Source organism: Nilaparvata lugens, chromosome 1 (assembly GCF_014356525.2).
Source record: "Nilaparvata lugens isolate BPH chromosome 1, ASM1435652v1, whole genome shotgun sequence".
NCBI lineage: Eukaryota > Metazoa > Arthropoda > Insecta > Hemiptera > Delphacidae > Nilaparvata > Nilaparvata lugens.
In genome coordinates this window covers 96,454,688-96,480,044 of record NC_052504.1, presented here as the reverse complement: position 1 = coordinate 96,480,044, position 25,357 = coordinate 96,454,688, and the positions used below count along the sequence as shown (strand labels likewise).

The following is a 25,357-nucleotide window of genomic DNA, read 5'->3' as shown; positions in this document are numbered from 1 at the left end:
AAATGATGCCCACATGTGCTCTTGGCTTGTGCGTGGTTAAACATCTCATATTGACATGTACTTGAACTCAGTGTACATGTAAACTCGTAGGCTGGTTACACACATATCGATTTTTTCCGTCCTTATGAATTCGATCACATTAAACCGAACTCGACAAACGTCATCTGTTTAATCTAATAGAATTTATAGGGACGGCAAAAAATCTTACATCCAAAAATCGATGTTTGTGTAACTAGCCTTAAAGGTATGTGCACACAGAGAACGGTCCGAGCGGTCTTAGGAGTATTTAGATATTGATACACATGTCTATATCCTCTGAAGATCGCTCGAATTATGGACGTCTGAGCGAACAGATTCTCTGTGTGAACAAACCCTAAACATTGTCTTTCATTTATTCACTTGTTGGTGAGATTCTTTCGAAATCACTATTCAATATGAATTTGGAACTACAAGGAAATTACCATACGATTGTATAAGCAGCAAGTCAATTTGCTTGGACATGTAGAGCTTATTACAGCAACCAGATTGTTAACCATATAGGGAGTTTGTACTTGAGCATATCTGTATTTTATGCCACATTTTACTCTTTGAAACAAGTTTGAAACTAGGTATTCAATTTTCTTGTTGTATTGAAGATGATATTTTGGTCAATTTTAATAGAAGTCTATCTTGCTATTCTATCGTTCTTGAACCAACGAGTTCTTAAATCCTGTTTAGATTGAGAAAATATGGGTTTCATAACTTTTGCAATTCTCATGAACTAGTTGTTTATTACCGTCATCCACTATCTAAAAGATGTCTGGCTTTTTTGTACTATGTCAAGTAAAGCTAATTCAAGTGATAACACTATTCTTTCGCTATGATTTATGTTGACATTTCTGAAAGCCAGTTATTCACATGTTTCAAGGAAACTATAGTGAAATTCACTTTATACTGTCTGCATTTCTTGTGAAAGTAAACAATGCTTCACATTTATTCAATGTTGACAGTTGAAACTGGATATTGCTGAAGATTATTTCATTCTGGGTAAACTATCTATTTGAAACTTATGGAGAATTTATTAGAGTGGAAATGCTGGAAGCATTGCAGCAAGGCTGGTCTACCGTTTTTGTGTGATACAAATGTATATTTTTATCACTTTGGTTTATACAAATGCATACTTGTATCTATCTGTATGATTTGATGTGTTTTTTTTTTTCAATAAATTTAGTTTTAAATTCGTTTGATTATCTAACAGTTGTGTTTTGTTTGTTACAGTCTCACGCGTGTGGAAAAGCCAGATGGGAAGGCCAGTGCCAGCTTCTGCTGAAGCCGATCTCCACCAAGGATGAGTCACATCTGTGCAAAAGACTCGAAAAACTGGCAGCCAGCTCGTGATCAACATCACTAATCAATGAGAATGAGCTCGGCTCGTGGAAATCAACTGGTTTCCGACGTCATCAGAGGATCGGCGCAGAGGGATGTGAATTTCCTAAACCAGTTGGAACCGGATGCTAGTTTTTCCGTTGGGCTCGGCTCAGTATTGTGCATTAATTATTGGCTTCTGTGAAGTTGACATTACCTTATCATCTGTGAATTTCCCGTCATCATTGTAAAAACGTCCATTGCATTTCGCCGAACATCTATTTATAAATATTTGAGTGTGTTTTTGTAAAGCAGTAGTTTGTAAGGTTGAACTTGTTTAAACTTAAAATAATTGCTAACGTAATTTAAATAAATGACATTTTTTGACATCTTTAAGGGTTTTGAATCATAATTACGAGATTATAGAGTAGTGTTATTGAATATCGCAGATTGACTACATGTGAAAGCCCAATAACATTACAATATGATACACCGTAACGTCTTATAAACCCCTTATTTGTCAACAAAATCTTCAATTTTTTGACATGTTTCGTGTTTGGATCACATCGTTACGAGATATAATGAAGTGACGTCATGGTTATTGGAGTTTGTATAAATTTGACCATCTCTAACAGCCAATAACGTTGCATTATGATACATCATAACATTATCTGCAACCCTCATTGTCGACACTATAACTGCAGTTATTAAGAAAAGGATGCAACCTGTAATTTGATAGTCCAATCCCCGAATATTTATATCGTTCAAATTTAATAAAATTCTAGTTTTAGGTTAATGAAAAAATTGGCTTCAATTGGGATCTCTTTAACTTGAAGGTTTTGGGATCGCTTTGTTTTTTAATATGGACTAGCTGGTATTGATTTCTTACTCAAATCATGAGACTTGAACTTAATAGGTAAATATATCCATTTTCGATGACAAATTTCAAATTCACAATATTTTTTTCCTCTTAAAAAATGAATGTTTCAACATTTTGTTTTGAGTTCTGTCGTTTTCCTTCCAATCACTGTTTTGATATTGTTATTGTAAATTAAATAAAAATTAGATAAGAATTGTTTAATATTGAACCTAGAATCTAGTGTTGCATCCTTAGTAGAAATATATTTTGTAAGTTGTCTAGTTTAATTTTGAGTTTCCTGACAATTTATTTCAAAGCGTGTGATGTTATTTCTATCAAACTTAACACTGAAGTTTAATAAATTCTTTCTGATTCAACTATGAACTTCTAGAATGAACTAGTAGTCTAGTCAAATCACAGTGTAGTTTCACACTCTAGTTACCATATTCATGAAGTTTATCAATTTTAATAATTAAAACTCTGATTGTATCTTCAAAAAATCTTTTTCTGTAAATTTTGAAACTTTGTACTTCCAATTAAGCAATAATGTGAGTTATTTTGTTGAGGTTTACTATGTTCCATTACTTACCAAACTCTATTTTGAAAAACCTCCAAGTAGTAATTTATTTATGTATGAGTGTGAGTGATATTTTTATATTTTGTTACTGAATGAAAATGTTTCGAGTCCTGCTGATTGTCTTTAGAAATGAGATCTGTGACTATATCATTTTCTTTAATAATAAATACTTTTGTTTAAAAACCTTGTCTTTCTATTTTATTATTACCTATTTACTTTATACCACCGAGAATCTTTGAACATTTTTCCTGATGGAGAGGCTTACATAAAAGGTCGGGACACAAAGGTCGAGCCCGAGCTGACGAGCTTTGCCCGCGACATGGTGATGGTGGTAGAACACACATATCCGTGCGACGGCCGAGCGGCAGCAGTGTCTCAGTTCTTTAGTGCTACTGTCTCAGTTCTGTCGTCTGATTTCTGAATGTGTTAATAATATAACACTATTAAAGCTTGTTACATCCGATTTAAATTTATATTTTTCAATTTTAAACTAATTATCTGTAGACACAGAAGATGAGAATCATAGTGCTGGTATATATTTTGGTGCATAACAATAATTATATAGAAATTGGCCATTTTTTGTGTATGGGCTTAAGTAGGCCTACACTCAACAATAAAATTTCCATCTTTCGACCAAATTTGACTTGTGATGCATGATTTTGAACCGCCTTGACGAGCCGAGAAGAATGAAGTGTAGTATGATGAGATCTGAGCATTGTGGCAAAAGTTATACGTGTTTGAAATTTTGAGGTGTCCTTAAGCGCGTCTCTCCACTAGGAAATACTGAAATGAAGTGCATCTAACGGGTGATTCTCATAGAACATAAACTCATGAACTTATATCATTGTGCAAAATATCAATGTGAGGGCAATATAGATGGTGATGATGGTTAAAGCTAAAAATGAGGTGTTTTCACAATACAAGGAGCAATGACAACAACAGATTTGTTGTCAGGTGTACCAGGTAATTATACGAGATAGAGCGCTCTACCAGGTCTCAGATTGTAGAGCACAAAATTACGCCCTGAATTATACATCTAAATGGTAACAATCGGGAGATATTGTTTATCAAATACTAAATACAGTATCATCAAAATTGATTTTTTTTCTTGAAATTTCACTCATTTTCGAAAAATTATAACTCAGTACTCATTGGAAATAGAGTGTTCCGAATGATCTCATTTTATAATCTTGAAAAAAGGCAAGAGCAAATTTCTCTGTCCGATCACTGGATTTGGCTGCAATAGCTGAAAACTGGAAAATGAACCGAAAATACGAGGTTTTTGGGCCACTCTGTATCACAAGGAAATTTTGCATGAAGAATCTGGTTCTGGACTTCTCTCATGTATCCAAATAATATATTGGAAAATCAGAACTAAAATATAAATTGCAAGCACACCCCCTTTTGTATGTCTTTTTTATATTGACTGGACTAATGAAAAGTTGAAAAGTCATCAACTATAGTGAGGTCCACGTTATAATGACAATATTTGATCGACTTTGGTTTTGCTATCCTTGTCTATCATTCAACAAAGCCGGTGGTACTATCCTTTTCTAGGTACACAACGATGCCAATAATGTTTTTGCCAGTGTAGAAATATAATTAATTAATGCAGAGAATCGGCATCGTTATTCTCCTATCTTTAACTACTGCCATTATAACGTGGACCTCACTATAGTGCTGCCAAGGTGGCTATTTTTACAACTACATCTATCGGTTTTCTACAAGATCGATATATCGACTATCAATATAATAATTTCGATAAATCTATATCAACAGTCAACACAAAGAAGTCGATAGTTTGATTTTTTTCAACATTTTCTGCATCAACGTCAAAACTTAACACGTCTGAATTTTAAATAATATCTAAAAGTATTAGGCTTAAAATTTAATATCAATGTGGTGTGAAACATGACAATGATAGACAGTATGTCCTCCCGAAATAGCATCTATGTGAGTACATTATAAAAAATTGAAGCTTATTGTTACAGATAGTAAAACATTGAGGTTAGGTTTCAGTTTCAATGTTAGAATAGAAATATAATTTTAATGTTTTGATTCTATTATGCGTTCTCCAAGTTAAGTAAATTGACCAAATAAATAAGTATTTTGAGTAAGAATTTATAAAGATAAATTATATAGCATATGATTTATATAGTATATATTTATCTTCATGAAGCGTATATTATGATGACAAATTCAATAATGGCAAAACCACCTGGTCAGCATGTCTTGTTTTTATTCTTCGTTTCTTAATATTTTTCATTGCCCTACAAAGGTAAAATTTTTAGCGACGTCTCGAAACGCGCGTCTAGAGACACGTGTGGTTATTGCCGTCACAGCTAGTGCACATAACCTATGAATTCATTAGATTTGATGACACATTGGATTTGGATTTTCATGTTGTATAAACGTTATGGCGGCAGATGAATTAGTATTGTTGGCTAAATTATTGCTTTCAAGATTTTTATCTACTTAATCGAATCTAATGAACTAATAGGTTATGTGCTCTACCTGCAACGGTATCACCACAACACTAGGAATCTACTTACTTCCTTATTAAAAAGAACTAGGAAATCGTAATTTTTCCATCATTTTTGAAGAGGTCATGTTATATCTGCTGCTCGACCTGGCAGGTGTTGAAATGTATGGTTCTCAATATCGACAGCTGTTTGACGTCCCCAGCAGAGTGCGCTTTGAGATATTGCGGTTATAATGCCATAGAAGTTTAGCACTACGCTACTTCAACAGGCTGCCTTCAGGGGAGAAGCAGTTAAACCTTAACGTGTTCGAGAGAGTAGTGACCGGTTTCCTGAGAACCAGGGCTTACTACGATGTCCAGGAATTTCTGAATAGAGACCTGTCTCAAATGCTATCCTGCTAAAGTGAAATTAGTTTAAAGAGCAAGACTTTAAACGATAATATCAATTTTTGAATTTGATCATTACCATCTTGATCAATTAGAGGTTTTAGTTTTGTTTTTGTATTTTAGTCATGACAAGACACCATCAATTAATTAGTGGTGTTATACAGGGTGGGTGAAAAGTCCGAGAACGGCCTAATATCTCATACACAAAGGTAATTTGAGTGTGATCGGGAAACCCACTCAAATTAAAAATACTACTTTACTAAGACTTTAAAGATCTGGTCCGCCATCTTAGATCCGCCAAGTTGAATTCAACTTTATTTTTTTAAATAGGAAGGTTGTCATGTGATACATGATTTCGATACGGAATTTCAAGAAAAAATGAATAGCGAAAACCGCATATCAATATCTCAAACCGTTTAGAAGATATTCACATTATTAATCAATACCACTAATGTATTTCATTTCTGATTTGCATGGTATTGATTAATAATATGAATATCTTCTAAACGGTTTGAGATATCGATATGCGATTTTCGCCATTCATTTTATCTTGAAATTCTGTATCGCATGGCCACCTTCCTATTAGAAAAAATAAAGTTGCATTCAACATGGCGGATCCAAGATGGCGGACCAGATTTTCGAAGTCATGGTAATGTAGTAATTTCAATTTGAGTAGGATCCCCAATCACACCCACCGTCAAATTACCTTTGTGTATGAGATATTAAGCCGTTCTCGGAGTTTTCACTCACCCTGTATAGGCCTACAAGTGTGGGTAATGGATGATTAAGAAGGTATAAGGCTCTAATCATGTGGCTCCAGATGCGCGTCTCAAGACGCCGCTAAGGAGTAGCGCCTTCTCCCAAAAAATAAGTTATGAAAATCTTGAAATTTCTTTAAAATTTAATGCTATTTTTTTAAGAATCTCAGTTCTCTAGACTACATGAATTTGAATCATTGGTAGATTAATAGTTCAGATTTGTCGTTGTGTAGGCTCTATATTAGTTCATTTATTTTTTCATTGTTTTTTTCTAATTGTAGATTGACTATCATAGTTACTTTGAGAAAACAGAATTGAGTCTATAATTCTATTTGCAGAATCCCGATCGGAAACCTCTTGACGAGTTGAAAATAAAGACACTCGTCGATGGGCAAAACATACAATATTCCTGCCTTGGTAAGTTATCAACGTAATACTCAATAATCCTAATGATAATTTATCTTTACCTAATGTACATTACTGCTCTTAATATTGGCTGAGTCGTTATTGCTCTTGATTATTGCATTTTTTCCTAAAATTATTAAATTATTTTCCTATCAACTTGAGTCTTCATAATGACATAATATTAGTAAACCTATATTGGACGGTATACGGGTTAAGAGTATGATCACATTGGATGCACTATGTAAAAATCTGGTGTGGCGCACTCACACAACTTCCCTAGCCGTTATGAAAATTTATCATCTGACGTTAGTGTTCACGCGCATCTCAAGTATACTATTCGAAGAACTAAGCCAGCTAGTGACAGGACTATAACGCTGGAGACACACGAAGTCTGCTATCTCTTCATAGTGAATGATTTAATAGAATCAACAGTTTGCATTTGAAATAATAACATTTTCTCGAATTTTGAGCTTATTTTAAATTTTAGGTGAAAATTTTACTTAACATTAATTGTAGAGATTTTCATGCTCAATATTCTCCACTTGGAATTTTTTGTTTAAATTGTATCTGAAGCCTGATAATTGGTAATCTAAAATCAAACTTTGCATAGATGGGGCGGAGCTCCTGGATTTTTTACAGATATGGGATTTGTGGCAGTTGATAGAGCTTATCAATGACTATTTTGGGTATAAATTAGATCAAAATCGTTGGAGCCGCTTTTGAGAGAATCACAAAAAACCTGTTTTTGACAACATTTTCGCCATTTTAGCCGTCATCTTGAATTGCATTTGATCGAAATTGTTCGTGACGTATTCTTTTATCGTAAGGACCTTAAGTTCCAAATTTCAAGTCATTCCGTTGATCGGGAGATGAGATATCGTGTACACAGACGCACATACACTTACACACACACACACACACCACACACACACACACACACACACACACACACACACACACACACCACACACACACACACACACACACACACCACACACACACACACACACACACACACACACACACACACACACACACACACACACACACACACACACACACACCACACACACACACCACACACACACACACACCACACACACACACACACACACACACACACACCACACACACACACATACAGACCAATACCCAAAAACCACTTTTTTGGACTCAGGGGACCTTGAAACGTATAGAAATTTAGAAATTGGGGTAACTAAATTTTTTTCGGAAAGCAATACTTTCCTTACCTATGGTAAAAGGGCAAGGAAAGTAAAAATGAAAAAAAAAACTGGAAAGAGACGCAGTGCCGGTTGCACAAAAGCCGGTCAAGTTTTAATCGTGATTAATTCCACGAGAACCAATCAGAGAAGCCGCCTTCTCAAGAAAACCTTCTGTGATTGGTTCTTGAGAAATTAACCACGATTAAAATTTAACCGGCTTTTGTGCAACCGGGCCATAGACAAATGTTTTGGATTGTCTTTAGATGCTCACACTGAACGCCGCCAGCAAGTGCACATGTTCAGTGTGAATGCTCCCATTGCTCTTTCCAGATTTTGTTTCTCATCTGCGCACTTGCATTTTCACGATGCTCTTAGTGACGCTACTCGGTCACAGCATCATTAAAATGATATTGACAAGGAAAAACTGGGCAACTCTTTACTATTCCTCTTCTGAATTTAGACTTATCAGTTCGAAATAATTTTTAAATCACAATTTTATACATGCATTTAAACGAAAATTCTTATTTTGTCTAGGACAAGCACTGGGTGGAAGAAGGAAAAGAATTCACATTCTACAATCCACTGCCAAGTGATGTCAATGCACTTGAGGCGGGTGCCAAAGAAGCCTGGATAGAAAGAATGGGATATTTGATTGCCGATTTCAAATGGCTTCTACATTTAGAACATCACAGGTGAGTTTGGCTTTTGAAAGTTACTGATAGATTTATTTATTTACAATGCAAATGACACTAATGTAATAACATTGATAGATAAAATAACAAGGTAGTCCTTGTGCTATTTTCCTTCCAAATTTATAGGTGACAAAGTCCAAAATAAGGTTAGAATTTCAATGTAAGTACAGTTGAGTGTACAATTTCTATAGAATTTCTGTCCAAAATAAACATGAAAACTTCAAATTTTGAATTTAGATTGCTAGAATTAAAATTTTGATTGGAAATATTCCACTCAATTACCGCTTGTTACGCAATTACTCAATTACCGAACCCAATGTTCGGCCACACCCCTGCAAATCACCGGCTGAAGTCCCGACGCAGCTTTCTGACAGAGACACAGGAGCTTGGCTCCTCGGCTCCACAGGAAAGAATTAGATTATGGCATGAGAGTACAGACTTTGTGTTGAGGGAGCAACTTCCAACAGGAGCAGATCTGTCATATGGTAAATGGAAAACTCTGAACCGCCTCAGAGCAGAGTGTGCCTGCACAAAAGAAAATCGCACAACTTGGTGGCTGATTGAGGACCCGTACTGCGACTGTGGCGATATCCAGTCAGATGACCACCTCCTGAAATGCTGTCTTGCACCAGCATGCACTCGACAAGACCTCTTTGAATTTAATGACGAAGCTGTTAAAACAGTGGATTTTTATTTTAATTTAGGCATTTAATCACCTATCACCTGACACGCACGAACGAACGAACCGCTTGTAACGAATAATATTGAGTTATTTGAGAAAATTTGGGACCATTTGAAGATATGTGGATGGATAATAATAGAAATGTATTAAAAATGATGCGATGTAGCTGGCTATTTGAAATATTTTCATTATTTCGTCGCATTCAACGAGCATAGCTCCAACGGTGTACCACATGTCAAATGGTTTTCCCTTCATGAGAGGAAAATAGTTCTCGTTTTACAAAGTGAAACTCTCATCGTAATAATAAATTAATGTAAAAACCCCAACAAACATTCAACTCAATGAGAACCGGAGAATATCTCATAGCACTCTCTCAAAGAATACGGACTCTTGCATCCACCAAGACATCTTTCAGGGCAACAATGAACTTACCGAGACTGACAATAGTCTCCAGTTTATCTGCCAGGCAATTAAAAATCAGTCCCGTATAATTTGGTGCCCCTCCAGCAGCGTGTAGTCTATGTGTAGGATACTGGAGCGTTTCATTTTATTTATCGTGGAGTATTTGTGTAAATTGCTTTTTCCTTGAATTTCTGTCTATTTTTGAGAAAGATGCAATATTCAAGAAATAAAGGGCTGGCATTGTTAGCTGTTGACAAAGTTTGGAGACTGCATTTACTCAGCTCAATGAAACATCAGAACAAATAGGACTTAGAATAAATGACGGCAAAACGAAATATATGGCCAGCAGCAGAACACGACAAGCAGGTGACACAGAAATAAATATAGAGAACTTTGTTTTTGGAAAGGTAGCAGAATTTAAATACCTTGGCTCTGTAATCACTAATGACAACAACGTCCAAGTCGATATAAAAGCAAAGATAGCTGCAGGTAATAAGTGCTATTTTGCACTAAGCCAATTCCTTAGATCCAAAGTGCTAACGAAGAAGTTGAAAATTCAAATTTATGAAACAATAATAAAACCAGTTGTGTTGTATGGCGCAGAGTCCTGGGTTCTCACAAAGAAAGATGAAGATCTCTTGATTACTTGGGAACGGAAAGTATTGAGAAAGATTTACGGACCAGTCTGTAACAATGGGGAGTGGAGAATAAGGACAAATCAAGAGTTACGTGACCTATACCAAAAAACAGAAATTGTTAACAAAATAAAATACAGGCGAGTTGGTTAGGTCACGTAGAAATGATGAGTGACTCAAGAGCAGTAAAGAAGGTCTTCAGAGAAAATCCAGGAGGAAGGAGACTACGAGGACGCCCACGAAAACGCTGGCTAGAAGATGTGGAACAAGATTTGAGGAGGCTGGGTGTCCGAGGTTGGAGAAGAAGAACTGGCGACAGAGAGGAATGGAGAGGCATCATAGAGGAGGTCAAGGCCCTAAACGGGCTGTAGCACCACGGAGTAAGTAAGTAAGTATTGTTAGCTGTTGACGTTTCTTGAAAATTGGTTTAAATGAAACCCTAGAGTCAGCTCCCTGAATCACCCTGATCGCCTTCTTTTGCATTCAAAACTCATTTGAAGTTGGTTTCACGGCTACCCCCATAATAAAATACTGTATCGGATATGAGACAAATATGAGAGAATACGGATATGAGAAAATAGCTATGATAAACTGATATAATTAATGTAACTAATTATACTCTTCCTGATGGAAAGAGTATCATGCACCTTATCATGAAATGATAATTTTACATAATGACCGAATAATGGTTCGTTCCACTCCACCGTCCAAATCTTAAAAAAAAAAAAAAAAAAAAAAAAAATCTAATCGACAATTTCATCATTTTTATCTGGTCACGGTTTATCCGAATTTCAAGTAAAGCTTTTACTCAATTTACCGAATTTTAGTAAAGCACCGTTTCTCATTAGCTACTCCAGTTATTGCTATTGAGGCAAAGAGAGCACGATATAGTTTGACATCTAGAGCACTCGAATGATCATCTTACTTCACATTCCTCTGCAGCTCTACTCCAAGAAATTAAACGAGTGGCATTCATCTCACGTTCCCGAGTAGAGTGTGTCAACCGTGCTCCAACAGTATTAAACCTGAGGAAATTTGTTTAGTTAAATTTAATTTTAAGAAATTATACAAATGAACAATCTACTGAGGCCCGGTTGCACAAAAGCTGGTTAAATTTTAATCGTGGTTAATTTCTCAAGAACCAATCACAGAAGGTTTTCTTGAAAAGGCGGCTTCTCTGATTGGTTCACGTGAAATTAATCACGATTAAAACTTGATCGGCTTTTGTGCAACCAGCACTGCGCCTTTCATGAACAAAATCTGCTTTCTCATCTTTACGGTACCTTTAACAATCACAGTGGTATCGTCTGCAGAGAGAAAAAGGTCCGAGTCAATGTTATGAGATCATTGATAAAGACGTAAAAAATGACAGGACCCAGGATTGATCCCTGAGGGAACCCAAATACAGTTATCCAATTTTATACCACTGCCACACCGTTCTCGCTTGTCAATATGGGCTTGAATCCGCCCAGAAATATATGAGCTGAAGAACTTTGATGGATTTCTTGTACAGGTTTATTAAAAGATTCTCATTTAAATAAGATATCATATCAGGGTTGACCATGTCAAAGGCTTGGGGCAGGTCACAGAAAAGGCCAAAGGACAACTTCTATCTAAATTTGGGAAAGGAACAGTTTTGGGCTTTAAGCCTGTTGTTCCTTTCCCAATCATTCATAGTTGAGAATGATTGTATCTATTAATGTATAAATAAATAAATGAATAAATAGAACTTAACTCGATCGTGTAATTGAATGAAATGAGTTGGTGATTGGATGAATTTGTTTGTCAGATTCTGGTCGCAGCTGGCGTACGATGGTGGCCGTGCGGTGGCGGGGCTGGAGCATTTCCTGCAGGAGGCTCATCCGATTTACGCGTTGGACTCGTTCGCGGGTGGCCGGGCCGATGCGCAACTGATGTCGCTCTACCAGCAAGCCATGCATCTCGCCTTCCTAATCATGTGTCGCATCGTCTGTCAACACGAGTCCGAGGTCAGTTGTAGAGGATTACAGGGTCTGTATAATAAGTAACCGGACTGACCTCAGGAAACTTTTTATTGGCAAAATATGTACAGTTTTTCTTTAGAAATCTTCAAAGTAGTCCCCATTGAAGTCGATAACACGCTGATACCGGATTTTCCAATCCCTGAACGCTCCCTGGAAGTCGGCAACCTCTATGCTGTCTAGAGCCCTCGTCGTAGCACGTTGAACGTTTTCCAGAGTCCCGAACCGCGTCCCCTCAAGTTGCCTCTTGATCTTGGGGAACTAAAAGAAGTACGGTGGTGCCATATCCGGGCTGTAAGGAGGATGTGGCAACGTTACCCTCGACTGTTTGGCCATCTGCTCGGTGACGAGCAGGCAGTTGTGCGATGGAGCATTGTCGTGATGGAGGATCGACGAATCGGCAATCCCCGGATGGACTCGATGAAACCGGGCGGTTAGTCGACGGAGCATCTCTCTTTAGTACTGGCCGTTCACAAAGAAAGTACCCAGAGTTCACAAAGTAGTACTGGCTGTTCACCGGCCAAACTTTAAACGGCCAGTACTACGGAAAATTTCTCCGTCGATCAACCGTTCGGGCTCATCGAGTCTGTCCGGGGATTGCCGATTCGTGGATCCTCCATCACGACAATGCTCCATCGCACAACTGCCTGCTCGTCACCGAGCAGATGGCCAAACAGTCGAGGGTAACGTTGCCACATCCTCCATACAGCCCGGATATGGCACCACCGAACTTATTTTTGTTCTCTATGATCAGGAGACAACTTAAGGGGACGCGGTTCGGGACTCTGGAAAACGTTCAACGTGCTACGGCGAGGGCTCTAGACAGCCTAGAGGTTGCCGACTTCCAGGGAGAGTTCAGGGATTGGAAAATCCGGTATCAGCGTGTTATCGACTTCAATGGGGACTACTTTGAAGATTTCTAAAGAAAAATTGTACATATTTTGCCAATAAAAAATTTCTTGAGGTCAGTCCGGTTACTTATTTGACATATCATCAAAAATATAAATAAATAAGCATAATTACTCATACATATACTTGAATAAAATTAATATAAAATCTAGGCATCCCTAGCAAAAAGAAAATCTTTGCCCGCTGGTGAAAGCTGATAAACAGTAAAAGAAAAACATAATATTTCGAAATAATGCAGAAATTTAAAGTTAAATTTAACTAATAATTACAAAACTTAATAACAGCAGAATCATAAAAAATCAAAAAAATATTGTGCAGAGAAAAGACTATAGAATGAAAATAAAATAATCTAAATTAAATTGCTATATTTAAGGTGAAGAAATATTACCTCTCAATCCACTCATTGACGCTCTTTTTACTAATTTTGAAATCCAAGTCAAAAGGTATTGCATTGATCAGTTTACTGCTTGTGTAAATTAGCTGTCTTCTGATCAAAGAAATTTTAGTACGATAAACTTGAAATTCCTCTGTTACACCCGGTCTGAAATGATAAGTGTTCTTAATCATTTTGAACGGATGCTTCAGACGGAATGGATGAAACGAGATACACTGGCCCATCTGTGGTACAACGAGTACATAATCACACTGCCGATGCTGTTGGACCTGTGTCTGCTCTATGGCGATGCCAACACCAAGCAACTCACCAGTATGGTGCACACTGTCTTCGACATCCAGCCCCTCTACAAGGATGACCTCAAGAATGCTGTCTGCTTCATCGGCGAGGTCGGTATACATTCACTCAGATCTGTCAGTTTTAGAGCCTGTTCACAAGCCAGCGATTCACGCGCGGTTGGCAAATCGCTCGATTTGCCAGCCTCGTACACATGACAGCGATTCATGAGCGGTTTGCCCTCGGTTAAGTCTGTGCAAAGGCTGAAATTAAACTTCTACTGGTGATATTTTTCTAAGTCTTTCGATTTGTATATCATCAAGGTATCAAAATGGAAAGGTTTTCTCAGAAAAATATTTTTCCGATCATTACTTTTTGAGATATGAGCGCCTAAAGATTAAATATTTGCAACAGAACATTTCAAATACGGTAAGAGATAAATTCATGAGATTTGGAAGATAAATTCGTCATGGTATTGTTGATTGAATAAAACAAAAATTTCCGAAAATATCAATTTTTGAGAAAGCTATTCAATTTACTAAAAATAACTCATTATGTACCAGGTTGGGACACTCCCAAAAAATTGTTTTAGCAATAAAAGAATCAATTGACAATCAATTCAGTTGCCATGAAATTTTAAGCAATCAATTTAAAATTAAAAAATGAAGAATTTTGTTATTTTCGTCCATGTTATAGCTGTTTGAATTTTGGTGTCCCAACGTGGGCTAGTTTACCCTACTATGAAATATTATCCTCTACAAACTAACCTAAACAGAACTTACTAACTGAACTGAAAATAGTAATAGAATATATTTTAATTGAACTGAAATTGTAATAGAATGTGCACTATGTGAACTGCTCTGCTCGAAACCGCTCGGTTGACTGAAGACATGTGTACGCTCTCATGTCTGCTTTAGTATATCGAACCGCCCGGCAACCGAGCGACAACCGAGCGGTTGGACTGGAAACTTCAACCGCCGCGATTCGCCGGCGACTGCTCAAACCGAGCGTTGCATGTGTACGGCACCATGTTTTTCCCTATACCTGGCAACCGCTCGGTTGGTCAACCGCGCGACAACCGAGCCTAAATCGCTGTCATGTGAACAGGCTCTTAGTTAAATGGTTTATGATCTTAGTTGAATAGTTAAATGATGTACTGTCTAAAGCCAGTTACACACACATCGATTTTCGGACGTTTTATTTTTGCCGTTCTTATGAATTTTACCAGATTAAACGGAACTTGACATACATCATCTGTTTAATATAATAGAATTTATAAGGACGGCAAAAAATCGAACGAACAAAAATCTATGTTTGTGTAACTAACTGGCTTATGGCGATATCAACATCAGCTTTCACTGTCTAGAGTACTTCAGTTCGTCAAGTTCCTATGTTTTTGACCAGTCCTTGAGATAGTGAAATAAATGGGAAGTTGAGCCATTCAGTTCGTCAAATTTGACGGTATCATGCCTTGTGATGTAGGTGGTGAAAAAAAAGGCTGATAGGCCTACACAGTCAGCTACACGGTTGCACACTGTGGAGTTATGAGACAATTATTTGCACAATTTGGAGTTATGGAGTCAGACAGCTATATATTAGAAATCTAATTAAATATATCAGCAATCATACAGATATCTTTACACTGCATCAAACTAATTATATTTTCAGATCCGCAAATAGATATATTGTCCCTCGAACTGACTTAACTATATGCAGAAGACAATTCAACTACATAGTAAATAAACTAATAAATATTATTCCAGAACATTTTATAAAAATAAAACCCTCTAAAGCACTTGAAACAAAAATTGAGAACTGGATCAAGACCGAAAATGTTGTAGTCTAAATTTTTTGTTTCTACAGTTACTTTTTTCTAGTTTTCTCAAATTGGAGTGCTTACTGAATGCTCGTTGCTAGCGCACAAACTTTGTTTTGCTGGCAACGCCAATATTATATATTTTATTATTATTTAGTTTCAATAAAAGCTTTTGTATTTTTGTTAGTAAATTTGTAATGTATGAAACTGAATTTTGTTTTCCATGTTTTGTGAATTATTTATATGAATTTGGCAATAAATTTGATTTGATTTGACACTAGTGAAGGATTAGTGAGACGTGAGCTAAAGTTTAGGCCAGGGAATGGTTGGGGGTTTAATGATTTTAGAATTAAATGCACGATATTGTATCCACTGGACTTTGTGAAAGCAACAAAAACTGATGATTTTAGAAACTAAATATACAAGGTGCGTCAGAGAAACTTACTTATTTGAAAGGTCAATAAAAACAAAAGTACTTTAGATATTGTTCCAATCTTCTTTTTATATGAGAATACAATTTCTTAATTTTTCCATGCAGTCTTGAAAATTATATCAGACCAATGGCGACCCCCATTCCACATGCACTGATAAAGTCGATTTTTGAAATTTCGTTGCTGTATATCAATCGGTATGGTGACATCGGCGTCGCGAATGTTGCTCTTGAGGTGTGCTATGGTCCGTGGTCGATCGACATAAACCAGGGATTTCAAATAATCCCATAAAAAATCGCATTGAGTAAACGCATGTGAAAATGAGCCTTGTCAAATGACTGCGTCTTCAGGCAGGTTGTCAACAGCATATCACATGCATTTTGACGGGCAACAAAATCGCGTTCAGTCAATTATTGAACAACAACCAATTTATAAGCATGAAGTTGAAGTTCTTCATGCAAAATTCGTCGAACAGTGGAATCAGAAATTGCCATAGCAGCTGCGTGTTTGCGAGCCGAACGCCGGGAAGAACGCACAACTGACTGCCTCTCTTTTTCGATATTTTCTGGAGTTCTGATGGCTCAGTGAAGTCCATTTCTGGGTTTAGCGACACTTCCACACTCCTGAAATGAGTTAACCCACGACAGAATCGAATTATGGCCGGAACGAGTCTGTGGGGAGGAATTTCAAATCGAGCGCGGAAGGTGATCGACCATTAGAAAAGAAGCTCTCAACGGCGAAGGCCTGCTGTTCTCTAGACCGGAGCATAATGGCTATTTACTTGGGGGGAGGATAAATTTGAGAACTTCCCCCTCCAGATGCGCCCCCTCCTGCCACTCTACACGACCAATTCAACGCACGGGATTTTTTTTCAAATAAGTTGGTTTCTCTGACGCACCTTGTATGATACTGTATCCTCTATCGTGAATTACACTGTATCTTGTATCTTGTATGATACTGTATCATGTATCCTGTATGATACTGTATCATGTATCCTTTATGATACTGTATCATGTATTCTGTATGATACTGTATCATGTATCCTGAATGATACTGTATCACGTAAATATATGATACTGACTTTGTGAATGCAACAGAAATTGGACGTAGTCCTTCAGAAGATGCCTATAGTGAGGTCCACGTTATAATGGCAGTGTAGGAAGATAGGAGAAAAGGGTTGCCAGATCTCAGCCTTGCCACCCAAACAGCTTATACTGGTATATCTGATGAATTTAACTGTTCATTATTGTTGAAAATAGTTAACAATATTTCATTTTTCAAGAAAATATATTTTTAAAAGATGTAATAATAAATTGTCATGATTGAGATTAAATATTTTGTCAATTAGTTGAATTTCTACATTGTTGATAAATGATGTGGCAACATCGCAATGCATGAAAGAGATAGCGCCATCTGCTTTGTTGAACGATAGACAAGGATAGCAGCACCATTGCAAATCACACACTGCCATTATAACGTGGACCTCACTATAGCCGGGCTGGGTCTTAATCAACTGAAATCTTGATGAAGTGAATGTCACTCGTTCGAAGAAGTTTGTTGAAAGCCTTTCGCTGATGATACAACATGTATGACGAACGTGTGTGTTCACACATGTTAACACCCTGCAGAGATTGTCCCATAACTGTACTGATGTTGCGTTTTTTCTGTTAAAATTACAAATATTGATTGTTTCGAGATCTATACTGATGTTATGATATTTTGTTTAGAGATCTATACTGATGTTATGATATTTTGATTGAAATTGCAGAGATTGAGTCTAGTTCAGGATAAGTTGAAGACGAGAAAAGTGGCCGAACATCACCATCCGACGCGACTGTTCGAGAGGGACTTGAATGCTAAGCCCGATCTCAGTGTGGCGGACTTGACGGACTTGATTCTGTTCGTCCTGGACACCGTGCTTAACCTGGCCACGTTCATGTATATCTACCAGCCGGCCTGCTCTATTCTGCACAGTCTACGCTTCGAAACCAAGTACGATCACTAATTGTCTATTGCCTAATCCTTCAAGAATACCTATAGATGCCATACATAATATGGAAGACTTGAGGTATGTTCAGACCAAGCATATCTACCAGCCGGCCTGCTCTATTCTGCACAGTCTACGCTTCGAAACCAAGTACGATCACTAATTGTCTATTGCCTATTCCGTCAAGAATAGCTATAGATGCCATGCATAATATCTAGAAGACTTGAGGTATGTTCAGACCAAGCTATTTTACCCTGTAGAGCAAAAGAGCAATATCTGAACGTCAGCAGAGTTTGTTTTCACACAAAAACATCTGCGGGCCGGCAAAGCTATTTTCGCTCTGTTCTCAGTTGCACTCTGATTCCAAAATTTCAAATTACTACATTTATTTTTCATTTTTTTTAGCAAACGCGAGCCGAATTATTTATTTCAAGGCGCTAAATCCGAATCTGAAATTAGAATTCTACTATCTCCATTTTTACGTGATTTAGGTTTTTGATTGATTGATTGATTGAGTACTTTATTTATGTAGATTACAATATATACTGGCTTATACACTTATATACAATAGCTTACAATACAGCAAAATTATAGATGAATTTACATAATATAGACTAAGAAAATAATTATTGAACTGTATATGATATGAAAAAGCAATTTGTAATATAATAACTATAGATAATAATCATATTGTTATGCATGTACATAAATTGGCGGAGCTTTGGACATATCAATGTCCATTCTTCGGAAAGAATATTAAAAATATCCTCCCCACTAACTCTCTACCAAAAAATGATGAGAGATGTTTATCGAAAACATCCGCTCGGATGCTCATCTGCATGCGAGCAGAGTTTTCTTGGAACGTTGGCTGGCAGATGAACAGATGTCGGTGTGAACACCCGTATTGATAAGGCCGGCGACAGATCTTTCTTAGGCCCGCCGCAAAGTAGGCCCACGCCAATCCACGAAAAGCAACCCACGCCGTGGGATGTTTTGTAAACCATTGCTAGGCTTTTCCAGACATCTGTGTAATACATGCAATGAATAATCCACTTGTCAGCTGATTGATCATGAATCATTCTGTAGCAATGGTTTACAAAACATCCCACGGCGTGGGCTGCTTTTCGTGGATTAGCGTGAGTCTACTTTGCGGCGGGCCTAAATCCATCCATCCACACACTCTGCAGAGCTGTAGATTTTGGTCTGAACATTACCATAGAGAAACAATAGCTATCGTTTCTCTATGACATTACTTTACCGTGAACGGTCATTTTCAAATGAACAGTACAGGATTTTTTTTGCTATACCAAGAGTGTGCACTAACAACAGGACAAGTGTAATGAACATGTGTGTACACACATGTAGTCATACAATGTTGTGTCCTCACAGCAAAAGGCATCGAACACATTTTTTGAGATTATGTTTTTGTATCTCCGATTTTTTTATATTGTTTTTAATTTATTGTGATTCATTTAGAGTATAAAATCAATCTTCAAAATTCAAAATTTTAAATCATCATTTCTGGACCGAAAATCAAGTGACGAAGCAGTGTGTGACTATATAACCTTATCTTTTGTACAACATTAACATTTTATCAAAATTTTTGGAGAGAAATAGTACAGGCTTAGCCTAGTTTTTCCTCCAATGTCATAATTGTATTATGATTATATTACCTATTTTATACAATACATGAAATAAATGAAATATTTCTTCGCTGCTCTATTTGATGTCAATTTTTTTTCTATAATTAGAATTTGTAATTTCCCAGTGGTTTATTTATCTTATGTTAAAAGCCTCTGGCTGATAACAAAACATGCATGTTAGTGGCCAGCCTAATGGAGCTCTAATGTTTTTCCACTCTGAATTCTTATACAAGGTGTCTGATAAGTCACTCCCTATTTTTATACAGCCATAATTTCTTTATTTATGAACCAATTTTGTTTGAACTACATTTGTTAGATAGAGCACTTCTTGAGGTTGTGTTCAACACCAATTTTCATTTGTTTCAGTTTACAAATGCCCCCTTTCTTGACTGTGGAAGTACGATCCGAAATAGCAGCTCGTTATGAGGTCTGAGGATCTGTGGTGCGAGTACAAAGGTGGTGGAGGACTGAACGAAGGATCCATGCAATACTGGATGCAAAAACTGTTAAAAATTGCCACTCTGAATTACTAACAACAGGGAGTATCGCTGATAGAAGACGATCAGGAAGACCATCAACGTCAAGGACAGCAGAGAATGTTGACAGAGTTCGTGAAATGTTCATGAGGAGCTCTAAGAAATCACTGCATCAAGGATCTCGTGAAAGTGGTCTTTCAGTGGTCTTACTCTGTTGCAACGATTCTTATGAAAGATCTCAATGTTTTTGCATCCAGTGTTGCAAGGATCCCTCGTTTAGCCCTCCACCACCTTTGTACTCGTACCGCAGACCCCCAGAACTCATAAAGAGCTGCTGTTTCAGCTCGTTCTTCCACTGTCAAGAGAAACAAATTGAAGTCCCCATAAAGTTATGTGAGTTATACCTAGATCATAACAAAGACTTGAAAAAACTATGTGATGATTTTGATGAAATTGGTGATAAACACAACCTCAAGGAGTGCTCTATCTAACAAATGTAGTTCTAACAAAATTGGTTCATAAATAAAGAAATTATAGCTGTATAAAAATAGGGAGTGACTTATCAGACACTCTGTATAGAAAATGTTTGGAATGGAAATTGTGTGAAATGTGAATCTAGCCTTATTTTAGACCAAGTTATTCATCTACAACCATCATTTTTTAATGATGATGACACATAAAGTTTTCCATACTACCCTGTATTAATAATTTCATTTTCTGAATCATTCAAGTTCGTCATCGGTAAACGAACATCTCTGTAATTTTAAAATACCAATTTATTATTTATTATTCGAATAAATCAAGTTAATTTTGTTTGGCAGGATTGTATCATTCTACGAGCACACAATTCCGAGTCTGAACGAACACGTGACTCAGCTGTCAAAGAAGGACGACACAGTGGACGTCTACTTTGACCTGAAATACAAACTGGATGTAATCAGGGTGCAGCTCATCAAAGTGTTCAGATACTGCCTTTTCTCTCCTGTCAACTCTATGATCGAGATGTCAAATATCAGGTAATTATCATCTATTTCACTTTCCATGACGATCTGCCAGTTGTTAATTTGTTTTTGATCTATTTTTGAAACACGGAAGACAAGTTTTTGAACAAAAGTAATTGAAAAACTAGAACTCACGTGTGGAGCGTTTTCGGAATTTAAGGGCCGGTTTACGAGCTCGGGATTTAGCTTCAGACTAAAGTTCTAGACCAGTGGTCGCCTAACAGTCGATCGCGAGCTACCGGTAGCTGGTAGGGTAGTTTTTGGTAGCTCGTGCAAAAGAATGTCGTCCAGTTTGATTATAAACACTTTCCCAGTCTGAAGAAAATCAATGACGAGAAAAATCCTCTACAGCACCGCAGTAATAACCAAGAATACGTTACAATTCTTTCAGACTTGAACAACAGTTTGATCAACGATTTCAAGATTTTAAAAGCATATCAAATATGGTACAATTCATCAGCTGTCTTTTGTAGATATCTATGCAGAAAATTTTTCAGTTTGTGTAGTAAAACATTTTGGTGCAGATCAGGCTTCAGTTGAAATGGAATTTGTGGATTTTCAAAATGATCTGTCTCTCAGATCACTCTCTACAACTGGAAATATTTGGCCTCAAATCCCCAAAGAAAAATATCCAAATATTATTCAAGTTCCATTGATGTTGAAAGCTATGTTCAGCTCTACTTACTTGTGTGAAGTATCTTTCAAGTATGAAATTTATAAAAAATCTATATAGGAACAGACTGACTGATGAACGAACATTTGGACAACTGCATCAGAATGGCGGCTACAACTTAGGCCTACACTCCACCATCAAGAAAATACTTGATGACCAAAAAGAGTTCCACTGCTCTCATTGAAATGTACATTTCAACTTTTTGCTATGATATAAGTAGATTTCAACACTAGAAATGTATCTTTATAGGCAATAAGTGTGAAAATTTCATTTTGGCTACCGTACTTTCTTCTTTCTAATATTCCTTGGTAGCTCACTAGAAGTTGTATAAATGCTATTCTAGCTCACAGGCTCATCAGTTTGGCGACCATTGTTCTAGACTTTAAACAAAACATTCTTCTCTATGATGCAGATATTCAAGTCAAGAAGCGTCCATAGGAACATAAAGATCAGAATATATAAAACTATAAAGGTGCGTACAGACTTTCGCTCTGCTCCGCAACCGAACGTCACTCCAGCAGAGCGATTGATGATCGACCGGGGAGCAACAGTGGTTCGACCGGGGAACGCGTGAAGATTCAACATCTTCCGTAACGTTCATGATGGGTACGTGGGCGGAGCGACTGTAGTTCGATGGAGGAACGAAGGCGGTACGAGGGCGGAGCGTGCTCGGTGCGGGTTGGATGCGCGTATATGTGTACGCAGCTTTATACGCACAGTGGTCACGTATGGAAGTGAAATGTGGATATTATCATCCAAGGCTGCAGCGAATCTAGACAGCTGGGAAAGGGAAAAGCTGCTTAGAATATATGGACCTGTGTGTGATGAGGGTGTCTGACGAATAAGAAACAACAATGAATTAGCTGCACTCTATAAAGAGCCACCCCTGCCTGTATATGTCAGACTGAGCCGCTTAAGATTGGCAGGGCATGTAGAGCGGATGCCAGACACTCGGTCCCCCAGAAAAATATATATGGGGCAACCGGGAGGCAGAAGACCGGTGGGAAAGCCAAGACTGAGATGGGTGGATGGCATCTCAAAGGATGCTGCAGAACTTCTTCGCATCAGGAATTGGAGAAGGAAGGCAAGATAGATGGATGGAGGCGCAGTATTGAGGAGGCCAGGGCTCGATTTGGGCTGTAGCGCCATCGAAAAAGAAGAAGACTTTAAACAGCTGGAGTCATAAAATTGGCTTTCCGAAACGGGACGTAGTTGTAGTCATTGTCAAAGTCACGTTTAAATCAAATTTCGAAAAACTAGAAAATTGAACACAAAATAAAAAAACCTGGTGTGGCGCACTCACACAACTTTCCTTGCCGTTATGAAAATTGATCACCCGATCGCGCATCTCAAGTCTACTATTCAAAGATATGAGACAGCTGGTGATAGGTCAATAACGCTGGGAACACACAAGGTCTGCTATCTATCTCTTCGTAGTGAATGATTTAATAGAACCAACAGTTGCCAACAGTTTGCAATTTAATAATCACATTTTCTCTGATTTCAAGCTTTTTTTCAATTCTAGTTGGAAATGTTACTGGACATTAATTGCAGAGATTTTCATGCTCAATCTTTTCCACTTGAAATTTTTTGTTTAAATTGTATATGAAGCCTGATAATTGGGAATCTAAAATCACACTTTGCATTGATGTGGCGGAGCTCCTGACATTTTTACAGATATGGGACTTGTGGCAGTTGATAGAGCTAATCAATGACTATTTTAGGTATAAATTTGTTCAATATCGTTGGAGCCGTTTTCGAGAAAATCGCGAAAAACCCTGTTTTAGACAAAATTTTCGCCATTTTAACCGCCATCTTGGATTGCATTTGATCGAAATTGTTCGTGTCGGATCCTTATAGTGTAAGGACCTTACGTTCCAAATTTCAAGTCATTCCGTTAACTGGGAGATGATATGTCGTGTACACAGACGCACATACACTCATACACACACACACACACACAGACACACACACACACACACACACACACACACACACACACACACAACACACACACACACACACACACACACACATACACACATACAGACCAATACCCAAAAACCACTTTTTTGGACTCAGGGGACCTTGAAACATAGAAATTTAGAAATTGGGATACCTTAATTTTTTCGGAAAGCAATACTTTCCTTACCTATGGTAATAGGGCAAGGAGAGTAAAAAAGAGAAAATAGTGTAATGTTTCAGCTATTTTGAATTATTTAGGAATGTTTTATTTCGTCAAGGAAAAACGTTTCCAATTATAGAATGAGAGGATAAAGATTTACTGCGACTGTGCCCCGTTTTGGAAAGCCTATTTTTTGACTCCAGCTGTTTAAAGTCTAGAACTTACCTAAATCCCGAGATCGGATACCGGCCCTTAAATCTATTATCAACACTGGGTTTGAAAATGGAGTGTAGACTAAAGTGTCACAGTAAAATAGTTCAAGATCGAATCACGTGATTCGCTCAACTGAATAACTTGAATACTGGAGGTTTTAGTGAGATTCACTTTAAATTAACAAATAAATTATAAAATAATAAAATAAAATATTTCATATAAAATAATTCACAAAAAATATAAAATATTTCACAGTGTAAATTATGTAGTGAGATCCACGCTATAATAATAGTGGAGGAAGATAGCAACAGCGTTGCTGAGTCTCTGCCTTGCCACTGCCTTCTGCAGAGGATAGCTGATACCGGTATATCTGATGGGATATTAACTGTTCCAGAATTTTTAAGTACTTCTGTTTTTTATTCAATTCAGTTTTTTGATTCTGTGTCTGACATATAAGTGATTATTTTTCTCTGTTGTCGACAGAATAACGTTGGATTTTGGTGAACATTTTTTAAAATATATTTTTCTTTTTGTGTAGTTGAGAAGTTGATATTGTGGTAATTATTCATATTAAACTAGTTGACCGAGCGAAGTGAGGTCTAAGATTCAAGTCGACAGTTTAGGATTTCTCTTAATGTTTAAATGTTTTATGTTGCTCATTTACGGCGAAACGCGGTAATAGATTTTCATGAAATTTGACAGGTATGTTCCTTTTTAATTGCGCGTCGACGTATATACAAGGTTTTTTGAAATTTCGCATTTCAAGGATGATATAAAAGGAAAAAGGAGCCTCCTTCATACGCCAATATTAGAGTAAAAATCAGACTATAAAATTATTCATCATAAATCAGCTGTCAAGTGATTACACAGATGTGTTGAGAAGCCAGTCTATTACTGTATTTGTATAAGGTCTATAGTTTCAATCAAGAGGTATGCTTTTTCAAGTTGCGTTTACACCAAAGTTATA

At 37.2% G+C, this 25,357-nt stretch overlaps 2 protein-coding genes across 5 annotated transcripts in view; both read left to right on the top strand.

The window, feature by feature from the left end:
• LOC111059864 (protein pinocchio) overlaps nt 1–2,963 on the top strand; it is a 384,086-nt gene extending 381,123 nt beyond the window's left edge. For all 4 annotated transcript variants that reach the window (XM_039419691.1, XM_022347487.2, XM_039419692.1 and 1 more), the window contains exon 4: nt 1,258–2,963. In XM_039419691.1, coding sequence (XP_039275625.1) covers nt 1,258–1,377 — 120 coding nt within the window. In that variant the 3' untranslated portion in view covers nt 1,378–2,963. The remainder of the gene's footprint in view (nt 1–1,257) is intronic.
• A 1,606-nt stretch (nt 2,964–4,569) lies between these two features.
• LOC111061698 (activating signal cointegrator 1 complex subunit 2-like) overlaps nt 4,570–25,357 on the top strand; it is a 53,303-nt gene continuing 32,515 nt past the window's right edge. Inside the window, exons 1-7 of the mRNA XM_039419688.1 lie at nt 4,570–4,733; nt 6,746–6,824; nt 8,570–8,727; nt 12,236–12,434; nt 13,941–14,138; nt 18,041–18,264; nt 21,200–21,394. Coding sequence (XP_039275622.1) covers nt 6,795–6,824; nt 8,570–8,727; nt 12,236–12,434; nt 13,941–14,138; nt 18,041–18,264; nt 21,200–21,394 — 1,004 coding nt within the window. The 5' untranslated portion in view covers nt 4,570–4,733; nt 6,746–6,794. The remainder of the gene's footprint in view (nt 4,734–6,745; nt 6,825–8,569; nt 8,728–12,235; nt 12,435–13,940; nt 14,139–18,040; nt 18,265–21,199; nt 21,395–25,357) is intronic.